The sequence below is a fragment of the Conger conger genome, chromosome 10 (genome assembly GCF_963514075.1).
Source record: "Conger conger chromosome 10, fConCon1.1, whole genome shotgun sequence".
NCBI lineage: Eukaryota > Metazoa > Chordata > Actinopteri > Anguilliformes > Congridae > Conger > Conger conger.
In genome coordinates, this window is record NC_083769.1 from 16,569,678 (window position 1) to 16,585,983 (window position 16,306).

At 42.3% G+C, this 16,306-nt stretch overlaps 1 protein-coding gene across 3 annotated transcripts in view; it reads right to left on the reverse strand.

Annotated features, from left to right (window-relative positions):
• The window catches only part of LOC133138222 (potassium voltage-gated channel subfamily KQT member 2-like), a 63,469-nt gene extending 48,315 nt beyond the window's left edge, over positions 1-15,154 (reverse strand). For all 3 annotated transcript variants that reach the window (XM_061256802.1, XM_061256800.1, XM_061256799.1), the window contains exon 1: positions 14,853-15,154. In XM_061256802.1, the coding sequence (XP_061112786.1) occupies positions 14,853-15,154 (302 nt within the window). The remainder of the gene's footprint in view (positions 1-14,852) is intronic.
• Between the last annotated feature and the right edge of the window lie 1,152 nt (positions 15,155-16,306).

The following is a 16,306-nucleotide window of genomic DNA, read 5'->3' on the forward strand; positions in this document are numbered from 1 at the left end:
AGAATCAGAATGATCACTGATTTCATTTTCAAATAAAGGTGTACGTACGTCACCTTCCCTCATTTCCGTTTCAGATTGTGGGCCCTATTTTGGTAACAACCCAAACACGCCTGGGCGCTAGTGGAATTACTGGTTTCATCTTGGGAAAACTGTATTTTTGTCTGCGCCAGGTTTGGAAGTTTTGAGGTCTGCGGTCAACCCACTCGGGTGTATGGTAAATGGTTGGCATTTATATAGCGCCTTTATCCAAAGCGCTGTACAATTGATGCTTCTCATTCACCCATTCATACCCACACTCACACACCAACGGCGATTGGCTGCCATGCAAGGCGCCGACCAGCTCGTCAGGAACATTTGGGGGTTGGGTGTCTTGCTCAGGGACACTTCGACACAGCCCGGGTGGGGGATCGAACCGGCAACCCTCCGACTGCCAGACGACTGCTCTTACTGCCTGAGCCATGTCGCCCCAAATGTCGTGTATCAATAGAAACATTTTGGTGTCGAATAATATGTTTGCATTTGAATCCAACCTCGACCAGGTTTTAACTGAAACATTGGCACATTATCCGATTTTGGTGGAGTTATGAAAGTGCCGTACATATCAATGCCTAAACACATAACACAGTTGTGAAAGCGCAGTGGTAAAGGTATATGATTCGGACACGCAAGGTCACTGGTTCTAATCCCGGTGTAGCCACAATAAGATCCGCACAGTCGTTGGGCCCTTGAGCAAGGTCCTTAACTCTGCATTGCTCCAGGGATTGTCCCCTGCTTAGTCTAATCAACTGTACGTCGCTCTGGATAAGAGCATCTGTGAAATGCCATTAACGTAATATAATGTAGTCCAGTGTCAGCTATTTAGGCAATGCATCTATATTAATAGTGGAAGCTACTTGAGTGAGAGATGAAGGGGAGACAGGGAGACTGGCTCTACACCTGTCAAATAGTGTTGTGGCTACTTACATTACAGTTATTTAGCTAACACGTTTATCCAAAGCGACTTGCAGTTGATTAGACAAAGCAGGGGCCAATCCCCCCCTGGAGCAATGTGGGGTTAAGGGCCTTGCTCAAGGGCCCAACAGCTGCACTGATTTTATAGTGGCTACACTTCAGCTTGAACAACCACAGTCAAGCACTTTAGCCACTAGGCTATAGGCAGCCCCTGCTACTCCAAACATTGAACCCAAAATACACTGGTAACTCAATATTTGACCAAACCTTTAGAATGTAAAAAATGCATTTCAGATGTTTGGCTCAGTCAGGTGGTACATGACAATTGATTTATTGACACTATAAAAGTGTCTTCAAGACACACAGAATGACTTGAATTCCATACTCCCATTCCTCACTTCTCCCAGATTATCCACCTGTCTTCTAGTTCCCATACCAAAAAGCTAGTGAAGGAGCGATTTCCTTTTCTTGGTCAACCAATTCTTCACATCATGAATTCTTCACTGTTATTATCCCATATTTTTTTAAGGCATAAATCAAGCTACTACTCAAGAAACCAAATTTGGATCTCACTGTCCAGGCTAATCATTTCAACCTCCCATTTCTATCAAAGATCCATGAGGAATGTGTAGCTCAACAGCCTTTTTTCTTTCTTACAGGCTAATGATGTGTATTAGATGTTTCTGTCTGGGTTTAGGAAGAACCATGGTCTTAGTAATGAATGATTTGTTTCTCTGGCTGTTTCTCTGTTCTTGTTCTGCTTGACCGGAATTTAAAACTATATAGACCAACATAATCTCCTCCACAGGCGAGAAAAATCAGTTGGTCGCACCGGATAAATTCTAATGTAGTTTAAATCCCATCTCTCTGACGGATCTGTGTGACACAGTAAATAAGAAGTCCTCTATGTATTCCATGGCAAACTTTTGAGAACCACAAATATCCGTCTAGGGTCCTTTGCCCTTTTCTTTGCATCATTAGTGGCATCATTCCACCCGAGGAATATATCAAAATGAAGGAAGGTGTTGACCCAGCAGGATACTGAAGAAATTGTCAGTGGTAATGGTCATGCACCCTGCTCCTACCAAATAGCTGAAGCTAAGTGGGTGTGGGCTTGGTTAGTACTGTATTTGGATGCATTTGAACTCTTCAGTTCAGCCCACAGGTTTTACACCAGATATACCAATGTATCGGACCACAACATTCAATTTTGGTCTCATTTGATCATTTAGTGTATGACTGAACAAAGGTGCTGTGGTCAGATGAGACTAAATTGAACATTTTGGTAAGATACATCGGTATGTTCAGTGTTGAAACACATAAAAGGAGATGCACCTCACACTCATGGTGAAATTAATGTTTGAATTTGGTCGGTTCCATTGAAACATGTATAAAGTACAGTATTTTTTAAGTTTGTATCAATTATATTATTTATTTATTAAAGTATTTTTGTGCATTGCCAGTCAGGGTAATAATTCGGAGCCTACTGTATCTATAACCTCTCGGTTGGATTACTGTAATGTTTTATTATCTGGTTGCACCAATTATGCCCAGAAACATCTCCACTACAAGAATATGCTGTAAGTTTTTACTGTCAACATATAAAGCTTTAAATGGTTGGGCTCCAGAATATCTTACCAAATTACTTATTCCTTCCTCTCCTTCAAGATTACCTAATTCACAAGGTGCTGGCTATTTTAAAATTCCATCAATGTTACAGGGATCCTCTCTTATGGAACAATCTTCCTGTACATGTTCAGGCTTTAAAAGTGCAGGCATAAAAAATACCTATTTTTTCCCATAGTAAAAAATTAGCATGTCTGTTAGACTGTCAGTTACACGCTGATTACACAAGCATTGAAACAGGTACCCACTGGAGTCCTGCTGAGCCAGTGCATATGACTCTTAGTCGCATGTGTTCTGTTCTGTTCATGTACTTAAACATGCCACTGCACTGTCAGTCCAGGATTGCCCCACTCTTCACATCTTTTAGATATGTTGCCACAGCATATTGTCCCCTGGACTTTTTCACATTTGGCATCCAAATCTGCAATTGTTGCTCTCCTAATTTCTACAGTGCCTAAATTTCTCCTTTCTCTCTGGGGGCTGAAGCCCTTCCCTCCAGCCCTGTCACTCCCCTGCTTGATGCCCACACCTTCACCCAAACTGGATCCCGAGGCACATCACCCCACCCCTCTGAGTTGCATATATACACTCACCAAGCACTGTATTCCATATTTATTACTTCTTTTTTAGACTTCTGCTGCTGTAGCCTATCCACTTTGCGTTATGATGTGTTGTGTGTTCAGAGATGCTCTTCTGCACACCACTGCTGTAATGTGGGGTTATTTGTGACCTGTAGCGTAGTGGCTAAGGAACATGACTGGAACCCGCGAGGTCGGTGATTCGATCCCGGTTGTAGCCACAATAAGATCCACACAGCCGTTGGGCCCTTGAGCAAGGCCCTTAACCCTGCGTTGCTCCAGGGGAGGATTGTCTCCTGCTTAGTCTAATCATATGTACATTGCTCTGGATAAGAGAATCTGCCAAATGCCATTAATGTAATGTAATGTAATTTGCGTTGCTGTGACCTTACTGTCAGCTTTGACCAGTCTGGCCATCACTCATTAACAAGGCATTTCTGTCCGCAGAACTGCTGCTTTCTTTTTGTTTTTTGCAACCTCTAGACACTAGTGTGCGTGAAACTCCCAGGAGATCAGCAGTTTCTGAGATACTCAAACCACCCTGTCTGCCACCAACAATCATTCCACAGTTAAAGTCACTTAGATCACATCTTTTTCCCATTCTGATGGTTGATGTGAACATTAACTGAAGCTCTTGAACTGTATCTACATGATTGTATGAATTGCACTGCTGCCTCACAATTGGCTTAGACAATTGCATGAATAAGTAGGTGTAATAAAGTAAAAATGTGCTTGTTGAGTTGACCTTATACTTTAGCCGAAACGGTTCGAAGTGGTGAATTTATTTTCTTTATTTCCAATAGTGGTATAAAACAAAAATGAAGAAAGAAACGAGCTATAGCAAATTCAGCCTGAATGCAGCGTCTATTCTCCCGTCCTGTTCGGCAGGCGCGATGCTTGCCAAATGGAAACTGTAGCAGCAGCAGGATGGAGAGGCAGACAGGACAGGGCTCTGCCAGCTGCCTCCTGCTGCCCAATGTGGGAACGCTGTTTACAGGAACCTTTTATTATAGCTCTCTGCACCGGTATATATGGAAAATATGTGTGTCGTTTGAGGGGGAAAATAAGTGATAAAGTGAAAACTATTCAGTTTCACCTTCCTTTTCATATCATGAGTAATGGTCTGTATCTTCTTTTCGCCTATTGATATCATGTGTAAGGCTTCGTTGTAACAGAGCCTCTCATAATGTGCTTTCCCTTTGGCCATGGAGAAAATGAGCAGTTGTTGCATTAATGCAATGTTTATTTTTGTATTTGTCGTCTCCAATCCCACCCGAATTCGGAATACACAAACTATTTACAAATGTGCCCATATACACCCCTGCTGTCAGCTTGGGAGAGCGGTGATAACTCGCGGTTCTACCCTGAAATACACGACGGCAGCCAGCTGCTTCTCTTCACACCACAGCCGCGAGCCGAGATCTCGCACAGCGGGGGGCGGAGAAGACCCAGTCATACACCTGCACCCGAATCGCAAACGGGGGGGTCCCTCAGCCAATCTGTCGCCGCCAACTGAATCCCTCCCCCGGCCAACCCAGAGCCAGCCGCCGTCCCTGCAGGGCTGCTGGCCGCATTCGGCGCTGTCACGAGTCTGAGTTTCCAGGGCCTTGCTGGGAATGTGGGTAAAATCACGCCCTGTGTGTCACGCGTGCCGTCGGTGAAACGCCGGGGGAGCTCTGCTGAGTGCATCTCAGTGTACAAGGCTGGCCCTGACACCTAGCAAAGCTTTCAGACAGCCTCGAAAGGGCCAGAAATGAGTCACCGACAAGAACATGGGCCATTAAAGAGCCAGGAGAAAACCCCAGACGGTCCTGCAGTACAGAGACCTGAGCCCATGGTGGAGGAACGTGAGGACATAAAGACTTTTCCTGGGCTGTGTTCGTCTACACCCTCAGAACGGACCTCAGATAAACTTCCAACCTAGTTTCACCAACTACTATTAGAGCCGTTCTTAACCCCCTGTGCCTTGTTTGCTTCAAAAGAAAATGCTGTCTTTTGTAAGTGCAAAGAACTGCGTCTAGAACAGAGTCATGGTGAAGGCTACTCCCTGGCTTATTCTGTAGAAGAAAGGGAAATCATTTCACATTTAACAAGTCTCAGATGGATGCCTCTGAAAACCCAAAGAAATGCACCACTCCTCCAAGCAAGTTCTCAACAACTTTCTGTAAAACTCGGATTTCTATGAATCTCAATCATGTTTTTTCCATCTAGAAGAAGATTCACTGATGCCACAGCGATGGTGCAGATCAGACCCTGACTGTGACAGAGCCTGCTGCGGCAGGCCAAGGAGTCCCATGAGATGCTAAGGTCCTGAACTGACTGAACGGCAATAAGGTTGTCCAGAGAGAAATTAGCAGCTTCATTCCGCAGGTATTTCCCCACACATTGCTCTGCAGACATCCCTACTGGTTGATCCCATCTGCTGACATTTTGGTGTAATTCTGTTTGGGGCTTTTCACACAAACAAGTTAGTCAGATAAAACAAAATAACAGCAACAGCATACAGACTGACGACCATCATCAGCACATTTGAAATGAAATGAAGGTATATACTATACATCCACACAGTCAGAGACATAGGCCAAACAACAGACTTTCCAAAATGCACTGGAACATCAGCGCGTGTGGGCATGTCTGCACGTGTGTGTGTGTGTGTGTGTGTATGTGTGTGTGTGTGTGGGTGTGTGCATGTGCAAGACGCAAACCACGTTGCAAGTTGCAAAAACAGGATGCCAAGATTACAGCTTGCTAAAAAGGACCTACAATAGGTCAGGTCTCAGAAAAGATCTTGTGGACAGATAAGACCAAAATTTACTTGAAACATGGTGATGGGGTGTTATAGTTTTGTATGACTGCCACAGGTGCTGATTCACTTGCCTATGTTGATAATGTAACTGGTGATAGCAGCAGCAAAATTACTTCTGAGGTCTACAGAACCATGTTATCTGGTCAAGTTCCATCAAATGCCTACAAAATGATCCTAAACATCACCAGTGCATTCTTACTTCTTAGCGCTATTCCAAACTGTTTATTTTAGTAAGTCTATGTCAAGATCATTTTGGTTTGGCCTATGTCTCTGTCTGTTTTTGTTTTTATTTCTCAGCCTCATAATTGCTTCCTTGACTGCCATTGGAACAAATCTGGTCTTCATGTTAACAAGCACCAATGATGGACTCCAAAGACAATCAAAAGCCTATAATCAAGACTAGATACTGAGAACTTTCTTATATCTGCACTAAGGAAGCAATTTAATAAACCTGAGAAGCCAACTATGCAATTACTTTTTGGGGGGACTATATAAAAAAACAATTGTGATTCCTACATACATCACCTAATAGGCACGTAAATACCCTAAAATTAAAGGGGACAGTCTGCACTTTCACCTCATATGGACTGTAGTCTACATCCCCACTGCTCTTGTGTATTAGTGGTGACACACCATGCACTCCCATTCACTGGTTCTCACATAAGCATTCATGAATGTTTACATAGAAAGGGCTATGTACAGTGTAGATGTAAAATATATGCTAATTTCATATAATAATGTGGCATGACAATCCTTTCATCCTCTGCACGGCCCTGCTGCAGAAGACCACAAAAGGTGGTGAAAACTAGTTTTGACTTTATCTGATTATGAAGTGAAATAAGCAGACAGCTGCAAAAATGTCAGTCTTTGTATGTGGCTTATTAGAAAGCAATGCATTGTATCATCTGCAGAAGAAATTCACTGAGCATTGCCAGGAAACCTTCTCTGTTCACTGACTCCTCCCCAAGCATAAAAGAGTTCATTTTCATTTTTTGAATGTGAAGTGCAAAACAGGAAATGAACAGACACGTGCGAAAATGTCAAAACTACCAGTCAGTCTTTGTATGTGGCTTATTAGAAGACGATGCATTGTATCATCTGCAGAAGAAACTCACTGAGCATTGCCAGGAAACCTTCTCCGTTCATTGACTCCTCCCCAAGCTTGATTATAGAAGAGTTAATTTTGGAGTTTTGACTCAGTATATCTATAATTCACTAAACTCAAGTGAACCTACTGAGGAAGCAACTGAAGAAGAATGGGAGATAAATCAGTCTACATAGCCATTATAAAGGACAACTGACTGGAAGTGAGTGGTGGGAGTTGAGGCGAGTTTCCCCCTCATCACTGTAAATCGCTTTGAGCCGCTGGCCGGTAGGAATGCGCCATATAAATGCAAGAGATTAATTAAGTGTCACTAAAAATGAAAATGTATTAACACACTGTGCACAAAACTATGAGCTGCATTAACACACTGTGCACAAAACTATGAGTTGCGTTAACACACTGTGACATGTTTGATCATAGTGATGGTAACAAGCGCATATGCAGGTTATACATGTGTTTTTTTCTTTGAACAATAGCTTTATTTTAGCACTATTATCTTACTAATATTCCTCAACTTTTGTGACCAGGTATTACCTAATCAAGTGAAAGATGTCAGCATTTACCATTGTATTGAAAAACATAAGCAGACAGGTTCGATAGCAGCAACCTCTCAAGGATAAATATAAAAACCTCACAGGATATTACAGATGAGTAATTAAACGGACAGCACATATCACACGCCGAGAGAGATGGGGAGAGCAAGTGAGGGAGAGAGAGACAGCGTGATAACAGAGATAAGGAGGCAGTCGGACAGACAGTCTGGGCTGTTCACCAGCTGCAACATCACGATTTCTTCTCACATAGCACACACAAACACGCACGCATGCAAGCACATAGACAGGCACACACACACACACACGCACACACATGCCCACACACACACACACACACACACACATATACACACACATGCCCCCACACACACTTACACACACACACACATGCCCCCCCCCCCCCCCACACACACACACACACACACTCATACACTTTGCCCTCCCCAGTCAGTCCCAACACCTCTGTACTTGAGGCAGCGCCACCCACCAATCGCAGCCAACGGAAATACACAAATATACTGTCTTACCAAACAATGTGTGTTTCCTGAAAAAAAATAAACATAATTTTTTTCCCCACTGTGTTCAAAAGAGATCATTTACCTTTGGGGTATTCTGATAATATCTCAGTTTTAATGTTTGTTTTTGATTTTCGCATCACAGTTTTATGTGCAAAGATGGAAGTTTACAGGGGGTTTCTGAAGACCAGCTGGCTGTATATGAGACAGATTGATGTTATAGAGATTATTCACAATAATTATACATGTTTTATATTGTGATGGTACTTCCATTGAGCACAGCGGAAATGGTTCCAATTGTAAATAAGATTAAACAAAATGTTTGAAGAATTGGGTAAGACTGAATAGTTATATACACTCACCGAGCACTTTATTAGGAATATATTTACTTTATTACACCTATTTATTCACACAATTATCTAATCAGCCAATTTTGTGGTAGCAGTGTAATGCATACAATCATATAGATACGGGTGAGGAGTTTCAGTTGATCATCACATCAACCATCAGGAAAAAATTTGATTGAAGTGACTTTGATCATGGAATGATTGTTGGTGGCAGACAGGGTGGTTTGAGTATCTCAAAAACTGCTGATCTCCAAGGATTTTCACGCATACTAGTCTTTAGAGTTTGCAAAGAATGGTATGAAAAACAAAAAACATCCAGTGAGCAGCAGTTCTTCAGCCAGAAAATCTTGTTGGTGAGAGAGGTCAGAGGAAAATGGCCAGACTGGTCAAAGCTGACAGGAAGGTGACAGTAAAGCAAATAACCACACATTACAACAGTGGTATGCAGAAGAGCATATCTGAATACTCAATGTGTCAAACCATTAAGGGGATAGGCTACAGCAGCAGAAAACTTAATAAGTCTAAAAATGAAGTCTAATAAATATCTAATGAAGTCTAATAAATATCTAATAAAGTTCTCACTGAGTTTATACAATTCCAGAAGTGAACTATCTCTTTTAAAGAAGCAGTGACTCTCTGAATGCATCATGAAAATGTATATTAATGCCCAGCAATTATGGTCCACTGACCCCAATCTGCAGTCATTATCCACCAATCAATGAGCGTTTTATACACCTCTATTTCCAGATACAACCTATCCAGACACCAACACTGAAGATGAGAAGGCAGAGCACCCAATCACATATTCTCAACATTATATTAGCATCACTGTAAGGTTACATTAATGTTACCATCAACAATATGACTCTCAGATCTGATATTCTGTATCCAATGACAAAGCACTAATCCAATGACATCTCCACGTCTCTTTGAAAATATAATTAAAATCAAAGCAATTCTCAAATAAATGTGAACTGCTGCCCATGCAGAGAAATCCAAAACATGTCCTCCGGGATGGGCAAATCTTGTTCCAGAGGGTTGCCTTAATTAAAATAATGATATCAGAAATGGCCTTACAGTACTTCTACAGTACCAAGAAGTACTTTAAATTAGTTCAAGGAAGTTTTGAATTTGCTCACCTGGTCGGCTAATTCATAGTGATTCACTCCACTTTATTATCACTCGAGCTATGAGAAATACATTCCTCTTATTTGGCCAGGTTATAAGAAAGTGCAGTAAAGACTGGTAATTTGGGTAGTTCAGATTTTCTGTTCTGATACATCACAGTCTGCCTTAATCCTGTTTCATTAACCTTGCGTTTCACTCTGGACCTTCAGCCCAGACCTTATGTCCCTTCTGAAGTGTTAACAGGGGAAAAGGTGTGGGCGTGCAGCCAATTAAGCAACAGGAAAAAGTTCAGGGAGGCCAAATTTCTGGGTCACATTCCAGTTTAGGAATTTGACACAACACTGAAGATAACACCCCTAATTACCCTACTGAAGTCGGTTTCTTAAAACACGCAAGCGCGCACACACAAAGCTGAATAGGGCATATTGCAAAGCGTATGATTTCGCCTTCTCATTTAAGATATAGAAAACTGTCCTGACGCACTGAACGCGCTTTAAATCCGAACCGTCAACATCGACCTTTCCATTCTGCATTAAACCAGGTCTGCCCTGCCAACCGTGCGTGCCAACTGATAAGTGCCTCGAGACGGTAATTTGGGTTCGGAACTCTACATGGCTTTATACGAACCGGGTTCGTATGCGATTTCAATGGCTTGGTATAAATAACAACTACTGGGTGCGCAAAAACTGCTTACGTTTACGAGTTCAGCCCCTCGGCACGAAAGCTAAACCCGACAATAGTGAAGTCAAGGAGGGTGATAGAGATCTCCGAGGTGCTTTGGCCAACTGCGAGAGCTCATTTGCCTCCCTCATTAGCCAGCTGCCCTGTCCCCGGCTGTGGACGGACAGGCAGATGACACCGTTAACATTTCAGTTCGCAGCTGCAGCTGTCCGACGCTAACGAGCCGGCGGCATTCTTGTAATTAGTCCCTTGTAAAAATTGCTGCCTGCAGCAGTACAGGAAACCAATCTGGGGATGGAAAAGCTGGAGTAAAAATGAATTAATCTAAAAATAAACGTTCAATGTTTAGTCTCTGCTTGGTTTCTAATCTCAAATAGAGTTTGCGCGATGCTAAATCGGGAATAAGAGTTCGGTTATGCTTTTACGCAATTTTGAGTAGCCAACGTTTTGTCCACGTGCACTGTAATTTCAAGGGTATATATTTTCACAGTGGTGGTTGATGCATTGGTCACAAACTAGGCCTACTGTTATTTTGTGATACATTTCAACATGTTTCTTCTGAATGTTGTAATGGAATCTAATAATGTAACAGGTTGGGTGTTAGTTTAAGCCTTCATTTTGGGTTTTATTTCATGATTAGGAATGGCGTGGATGCGTTTATGGAGAATGTTTTGGATTTTTTGGCTGTTGTAAGTGGTGGTGGTGGTGGTGCTTGTTTGTGTCTGTTTGTGCCTGTGTCTGTGTCTGTGCATGTATGTGTGTGTGCATGCATGTGTGCGTGTGGGTGTGTGTGTGTGTGTGTGTGTGTGTGTGTGGATGGGTGCGTGCAAGGGCATGTGTGTGGCCAGAGGGTGCTGGGACTTGGTCCTCTCTTTGTTCTGGTTTTAAATTGTTATTTTAACAAACTGTGAATAACCATTTTAATCTGGCTAATCCATACAGTTTAACTGGACACCTCTCCACCCCAGTTTACTGGGGTGACAGTGGTGCTACAAACTGGCTACCGTGAAATAACCAGGTCTGTGCTACACAGTGGTTTGGGCTTCTCCCCGTCACAGTAGAGCATTGATGGGAGAATAAAGTTTCACAAACCCCATTATGAGCGGCACTAGATAAATGAGATCCAACATTACCATCAGAATTAGATCTACTTCTGACATGAGAAAGAATCTTGCGGTTGAACGAGGTCAGCCGACTGGACTTGCAGCTGAGAGCTTGAGGGTTTGGGACAGTATGTGTGCTTTCAATGTTCCATTTTAGTAACGCACCAGCAAAGGAAATGGAAAAAAAAAAACTGACAGACACACTGAGATGAAAAATGGTGAAAGAGGCACTTGGAAGAAGGCAGGAATCGTGAGCTTTGCCTCGACCACAGAATTGATTTGTGCAGTCGTAAGCCATTCCAGAATTCCCTCCCCATATTAACAACAGTGTCAAGGGCTAATGAGGTGCAAAGGATCAAACTGTTTCCCAAGAATAAGATTCTCTCCAGTGGTTATGCTTGGAGAGGAAGACAGCACTTTCTGCAAACAATCAACACCTTTCCCATCAAATTACAACCGACCCATTAACTACGTGACCTCATCTGTGCTTCACTGAAGCTCAACAATGAAGCCATTGACAATAGACAGCAGTCTACTTAACTCAGGACAGAACTACTTGCAGCACAGCATGTATGAGCCATCACAGTTATGGCGACAACGCGCTGTGTCATAAACGAAAGCAGGGGCCCACAATTTTATCGCAAGTGACTGGCGAGGTCAGTGGTGCACCGTGATTGATGCACTCCCTTGGTGTGGTCACCTCTGCTGTTTGGACGGCCATTTTGTTCAGCAGTGCCCAGAGTGCTTGACCGGTGCTCGTGGGGTGCGCATTCAACCCGCCCTGTAAGTGGGTCACATGGGGCGGCAGGAGTCACAACTTTTTAACATTGAGGAAAGGGCGCGCGTCAGCGGAAAAGCCGCGGGACGAACCAACGTTTCCTTTTCTCTGATAGGTCCCACACCTGCCGGGGGTGCTACATGGGACTGGAGGAGACCTTGATGAGTGGGAGAGGGAGAGAAAGAGATAAAGAGCTAGAGAGAGGGAGAGATGGAGAGAGGGAGTGGGAGAAAGAGAGCTAGAGAGAGGGAGAGAGAGAGAGTGCTAGGGAGAGGGAGAGGGAAAGAAGGTGAGACAGTGAGAGAAAGAGAGGGAGACAGAGGGATGGAGAGAGATGGTGAGCGTAAAGGTGAGAGGGAGAGAGAGGGAGAGATATAGAACAAGGCTGTTCCAGGATGGGACAGACAAAGAAAACTCAGATTCCCTATATTCCAGAATGGGCCAGACAGGGATAACACATTCCCTATATTCCAGAATTGGTTAGACAGGGATAACACAGTTCCTTATATTCCAGAATGGGTCAGACAGGGATAACACAGATTCCCTATATTCCAGAATTGGTTAGACAGGGTTTCTATGTGCATGTATGTATGTCTGTGTGTTTTTGTGTGTGTGTAACTGGTACAGTTACTAAATACAGGTACAGACAAAATGCTATGCATAGTGCCCCCCTCCCCCCACCAAAAAAACAAACAAAAAACATACAGAAAGTTTTAGGCCATGAAGATATCTGAGTCTTGTTGCTTTAATTCGGTGACTACACTGAGGACGTTTTTTTTTCCCTCCATTTTCTGCTTGCAAGTGCAATCTGTGCATTTAGAGATTGTAAGAGGGAGAAACAAGACCAAGGCAAGAGCAAGAGACTGAAGTCAGCACACTTCTCTTTTATAAATCAAGAGCTGGACAGAAAACAGGAGCGGGAGATTAGGCACAGTAAGGACAGGGGGTATAAATTATGAATCAGAGCCTATGCTTCTCTCCAGAATTTCATTGTGAGGGCATAGCTACTTCTCTAGTTATTCTTCAAAAAGTGCTGGGGCATTCAAGTCTTCACAATGTGGTTAAATTGATCCGGGCCGCTTGAAGACAAAAATATTCTGCGCGCCAATACAACCGACCCTCATGCTAAAAAATAAATAAATAAATGTTTGAGTGGTTTGAAATTTGACTCGGCGGTGGCCCGAGACCAGTCTATCACCCACCTCTCTTGTATCAAATGCTGTATGTAGGCTCGTGTTGTGTAGTCACAAAGCTCACGTCTCAAAGCAACCAGATTTCAAACGTTCAAAACAGAAATAAGAAAAGTATAAGGTGCACCCAGCAAAGGCCAGTTAAACAGGTTGGCTGATCAAGTGTATAATCATTAATAGTTAGGATCCGTAGGGAAGAGAGTCAAGCACCTGCCACTCACACTCCCCTGACATGACAGATTCCAGACAACGCAGCGCTGTCTATCGGAAGAGTGAAAGCAGCTGCTCAGGCCAGTGCGCATGTCAAATAACTGAGGTCATTGTCTACCTTTATAAAGTTTCATATAGGCTATATAATGATGAAGCAAGAATCAAATGCTGTTTGCATTATAAACGCCTCGGTATTTTTAATTTAAGTGTTTTAAGAAGGTGTTATGAAATACAATTAGCGTTATGTCCCGGTATAGCTCTTAAAATGAAACGAATACATTTGCTATCAGAAAAAAACAGCCAATCTAACATTTCACTGTAAGTTGTACTCGGTGTAACTCGGTGCTGTGTCTGGTCATAGCAACACTGGCGTACAGCGGAGCTGTCCAGAAGCTTTAAGTGCTGAAGCATGCTCAATTAGTTTAGCTGGTCTGAATATGCCATGTTAAATCGACAGTGAAATATTTAACTCCGGCTTTCTTAGGAAGAGGTTGTCCGTTGAAAGATTTCATATTGGGATAGTCAGAGGGTACTCAAACACAAAACACAGATTTATCGTGAAATGTAAATCATTAACTAATAGGCTACATATTTGATCGCACACTAATTTACGTTTATTGATTACTCAGCTTCAATGCGATTAAACTGCTGAGGAACTTACAGTACACCGTTTAAAGGCGTTAAAATGTAGGCTAATGAGCATTGCTTTTCTCTGAAATCACATATAACTACGCATTAATTTGTTATGATTCAGCTAAAACCGGCTATAGGCTATGCCTGAGCTCAATCAGCTCATCGACCTGAAATAGCCTACAAGCACAATTGTCTGTTATACAGGCGATACTGAAATACCGTTTCAGCAATTATGTTCCCAAGAGAACAACAGCAAATGGATTCTACATCACACAGATACGTATATTCCTATGAATAATTGTTTAAATCGTTTGGTTATTGGTTTGATTAGAGAATTGCGTTTGAGAAAAAATAGTTAGGACAGGAAGAATGATCCTTTCAGTGGAAAGTAGAACTCATAACACTCATAAAGCTAGTGGCACGCTTCCCATTTAGCTATGGACATAATGTTCTCTTTTCCAACAAAAAAAAAATTCTGTCATTGAATACATTAAGTTAATAAATGAGATTTCAAACGGAACAACACAAGAGCAACATATAACTTCCCAAATGGAACACCCCCAGTTTATTCTTGCGGAGCATATTTGGCCCTGCTCAAACCTCAATAGTCATGTTCATGCGTAAGTGTTAAACCATTTTGTACTTACACATAAGCGTGATATATAAACGCCCATCCCCTCGGTCTTTCCAGAACATTGTAAAGGAAATTTTGTAGTTTTCTATAGAAGGCTTTTCTCTTGGTCTTGGGTGGCTTGCCGGAAACGGAGATGCTGGACCTGGGTTTACTTAAAATGCTGCCCCGTTTCGTCGCTTCAGAACCTGCTATGAGCAGTGCCCCGTCTCTGGTTGAATCGGCAGCACCGGGATCCAGTCCAACAAAGCCGACTTTGAGCTTTTTCTCCCCGGCTGGACCCGGATAAACGCCGCCGTTGCGGGACTTCTGCACCATCCTTAAAGTCTGCTGTCATGGGTAGCCAGTCGGAAATGTTTTGAACCCTTTGCCGTTTGGAAGCATTGCAGGGCTGGGAGTGCGGGAACGCAGGAGCCCCGTTAGTGCCTGGTCGCGCGCTGCCTTCGCTGCTGCTTCTGCAAAGCAAACTGAGTCGCACAAGAATCTGCAATGTGCATAGTCTTCTCGTCTCTGTTCCTTCCGGCCACCTGACTCTCAACCAAAAAAAGAAATACTTAAATGAAAAGCATCCATTCAGAGACAATCGACAGACAAATATCAACAAAATTATTAATTATTACAATTAATAACATGATTAGAGACCAGAACAGCCACACACAAAAAAAAAAAAAAAACGTAGTATAGAAATAGCAACGATGAATAAAAACCCAATGACAAACTAGTGCTATAAATTTAAATAATTAATGATAATTTAAACCGTTTGCTATATATTTCTGGTTGGGGATTTTAACACGATTTGCTGTCATCACAGATGTTTAATTGAAAACTTGGGATAAACTTACACCAATAAAATCCCCAGTTTGTTACTGGGTGAATTATAGTACATATGGCTTCTTACAAATTCTATAGAGAATTCTATAGAGAAAAAGGAAACTCTAGAGATATTGGTTCATAAAAAGGGGGGTTATAGTCATATACAATGCCAAAGTTGGGTCCAGCCAAAAAATTTCCAAAAAGCATAGCCAACCAAGTAGTTGGTAAGGTGGAAATTAATTGAGTTGTTACTGCTACTGTGCGTCTTGACATATTTTGATAATTTCACAACAAAACATACATTGATGGCTTCCTACATCAGTGTAATTTGATGTATGGTGTCCAGACTTGAAATACTCTGTATTAATTTATTGGTTAAGAATAGCTACAAACAAAATGAGGTCAAATAGGTCATTTATTCAAAAATTACACAATGCCAAAGTTTGGTCTCGTCAGAATATGATTAAAAAGTGTTTGATGTTTAACCAAATATTGGCCGGACCAACTTTGGCTTTGTATAGTTTCTGAATTCACTTAAGATATGGTAAATGGTAAATGGTTGCATTTATATAGCGCCTTTATCCAAAGCGCTGTACAATTGATGCTCCTCATTCACCCATTCATACACACACTCACACACCGATGGCGACTGGCTGT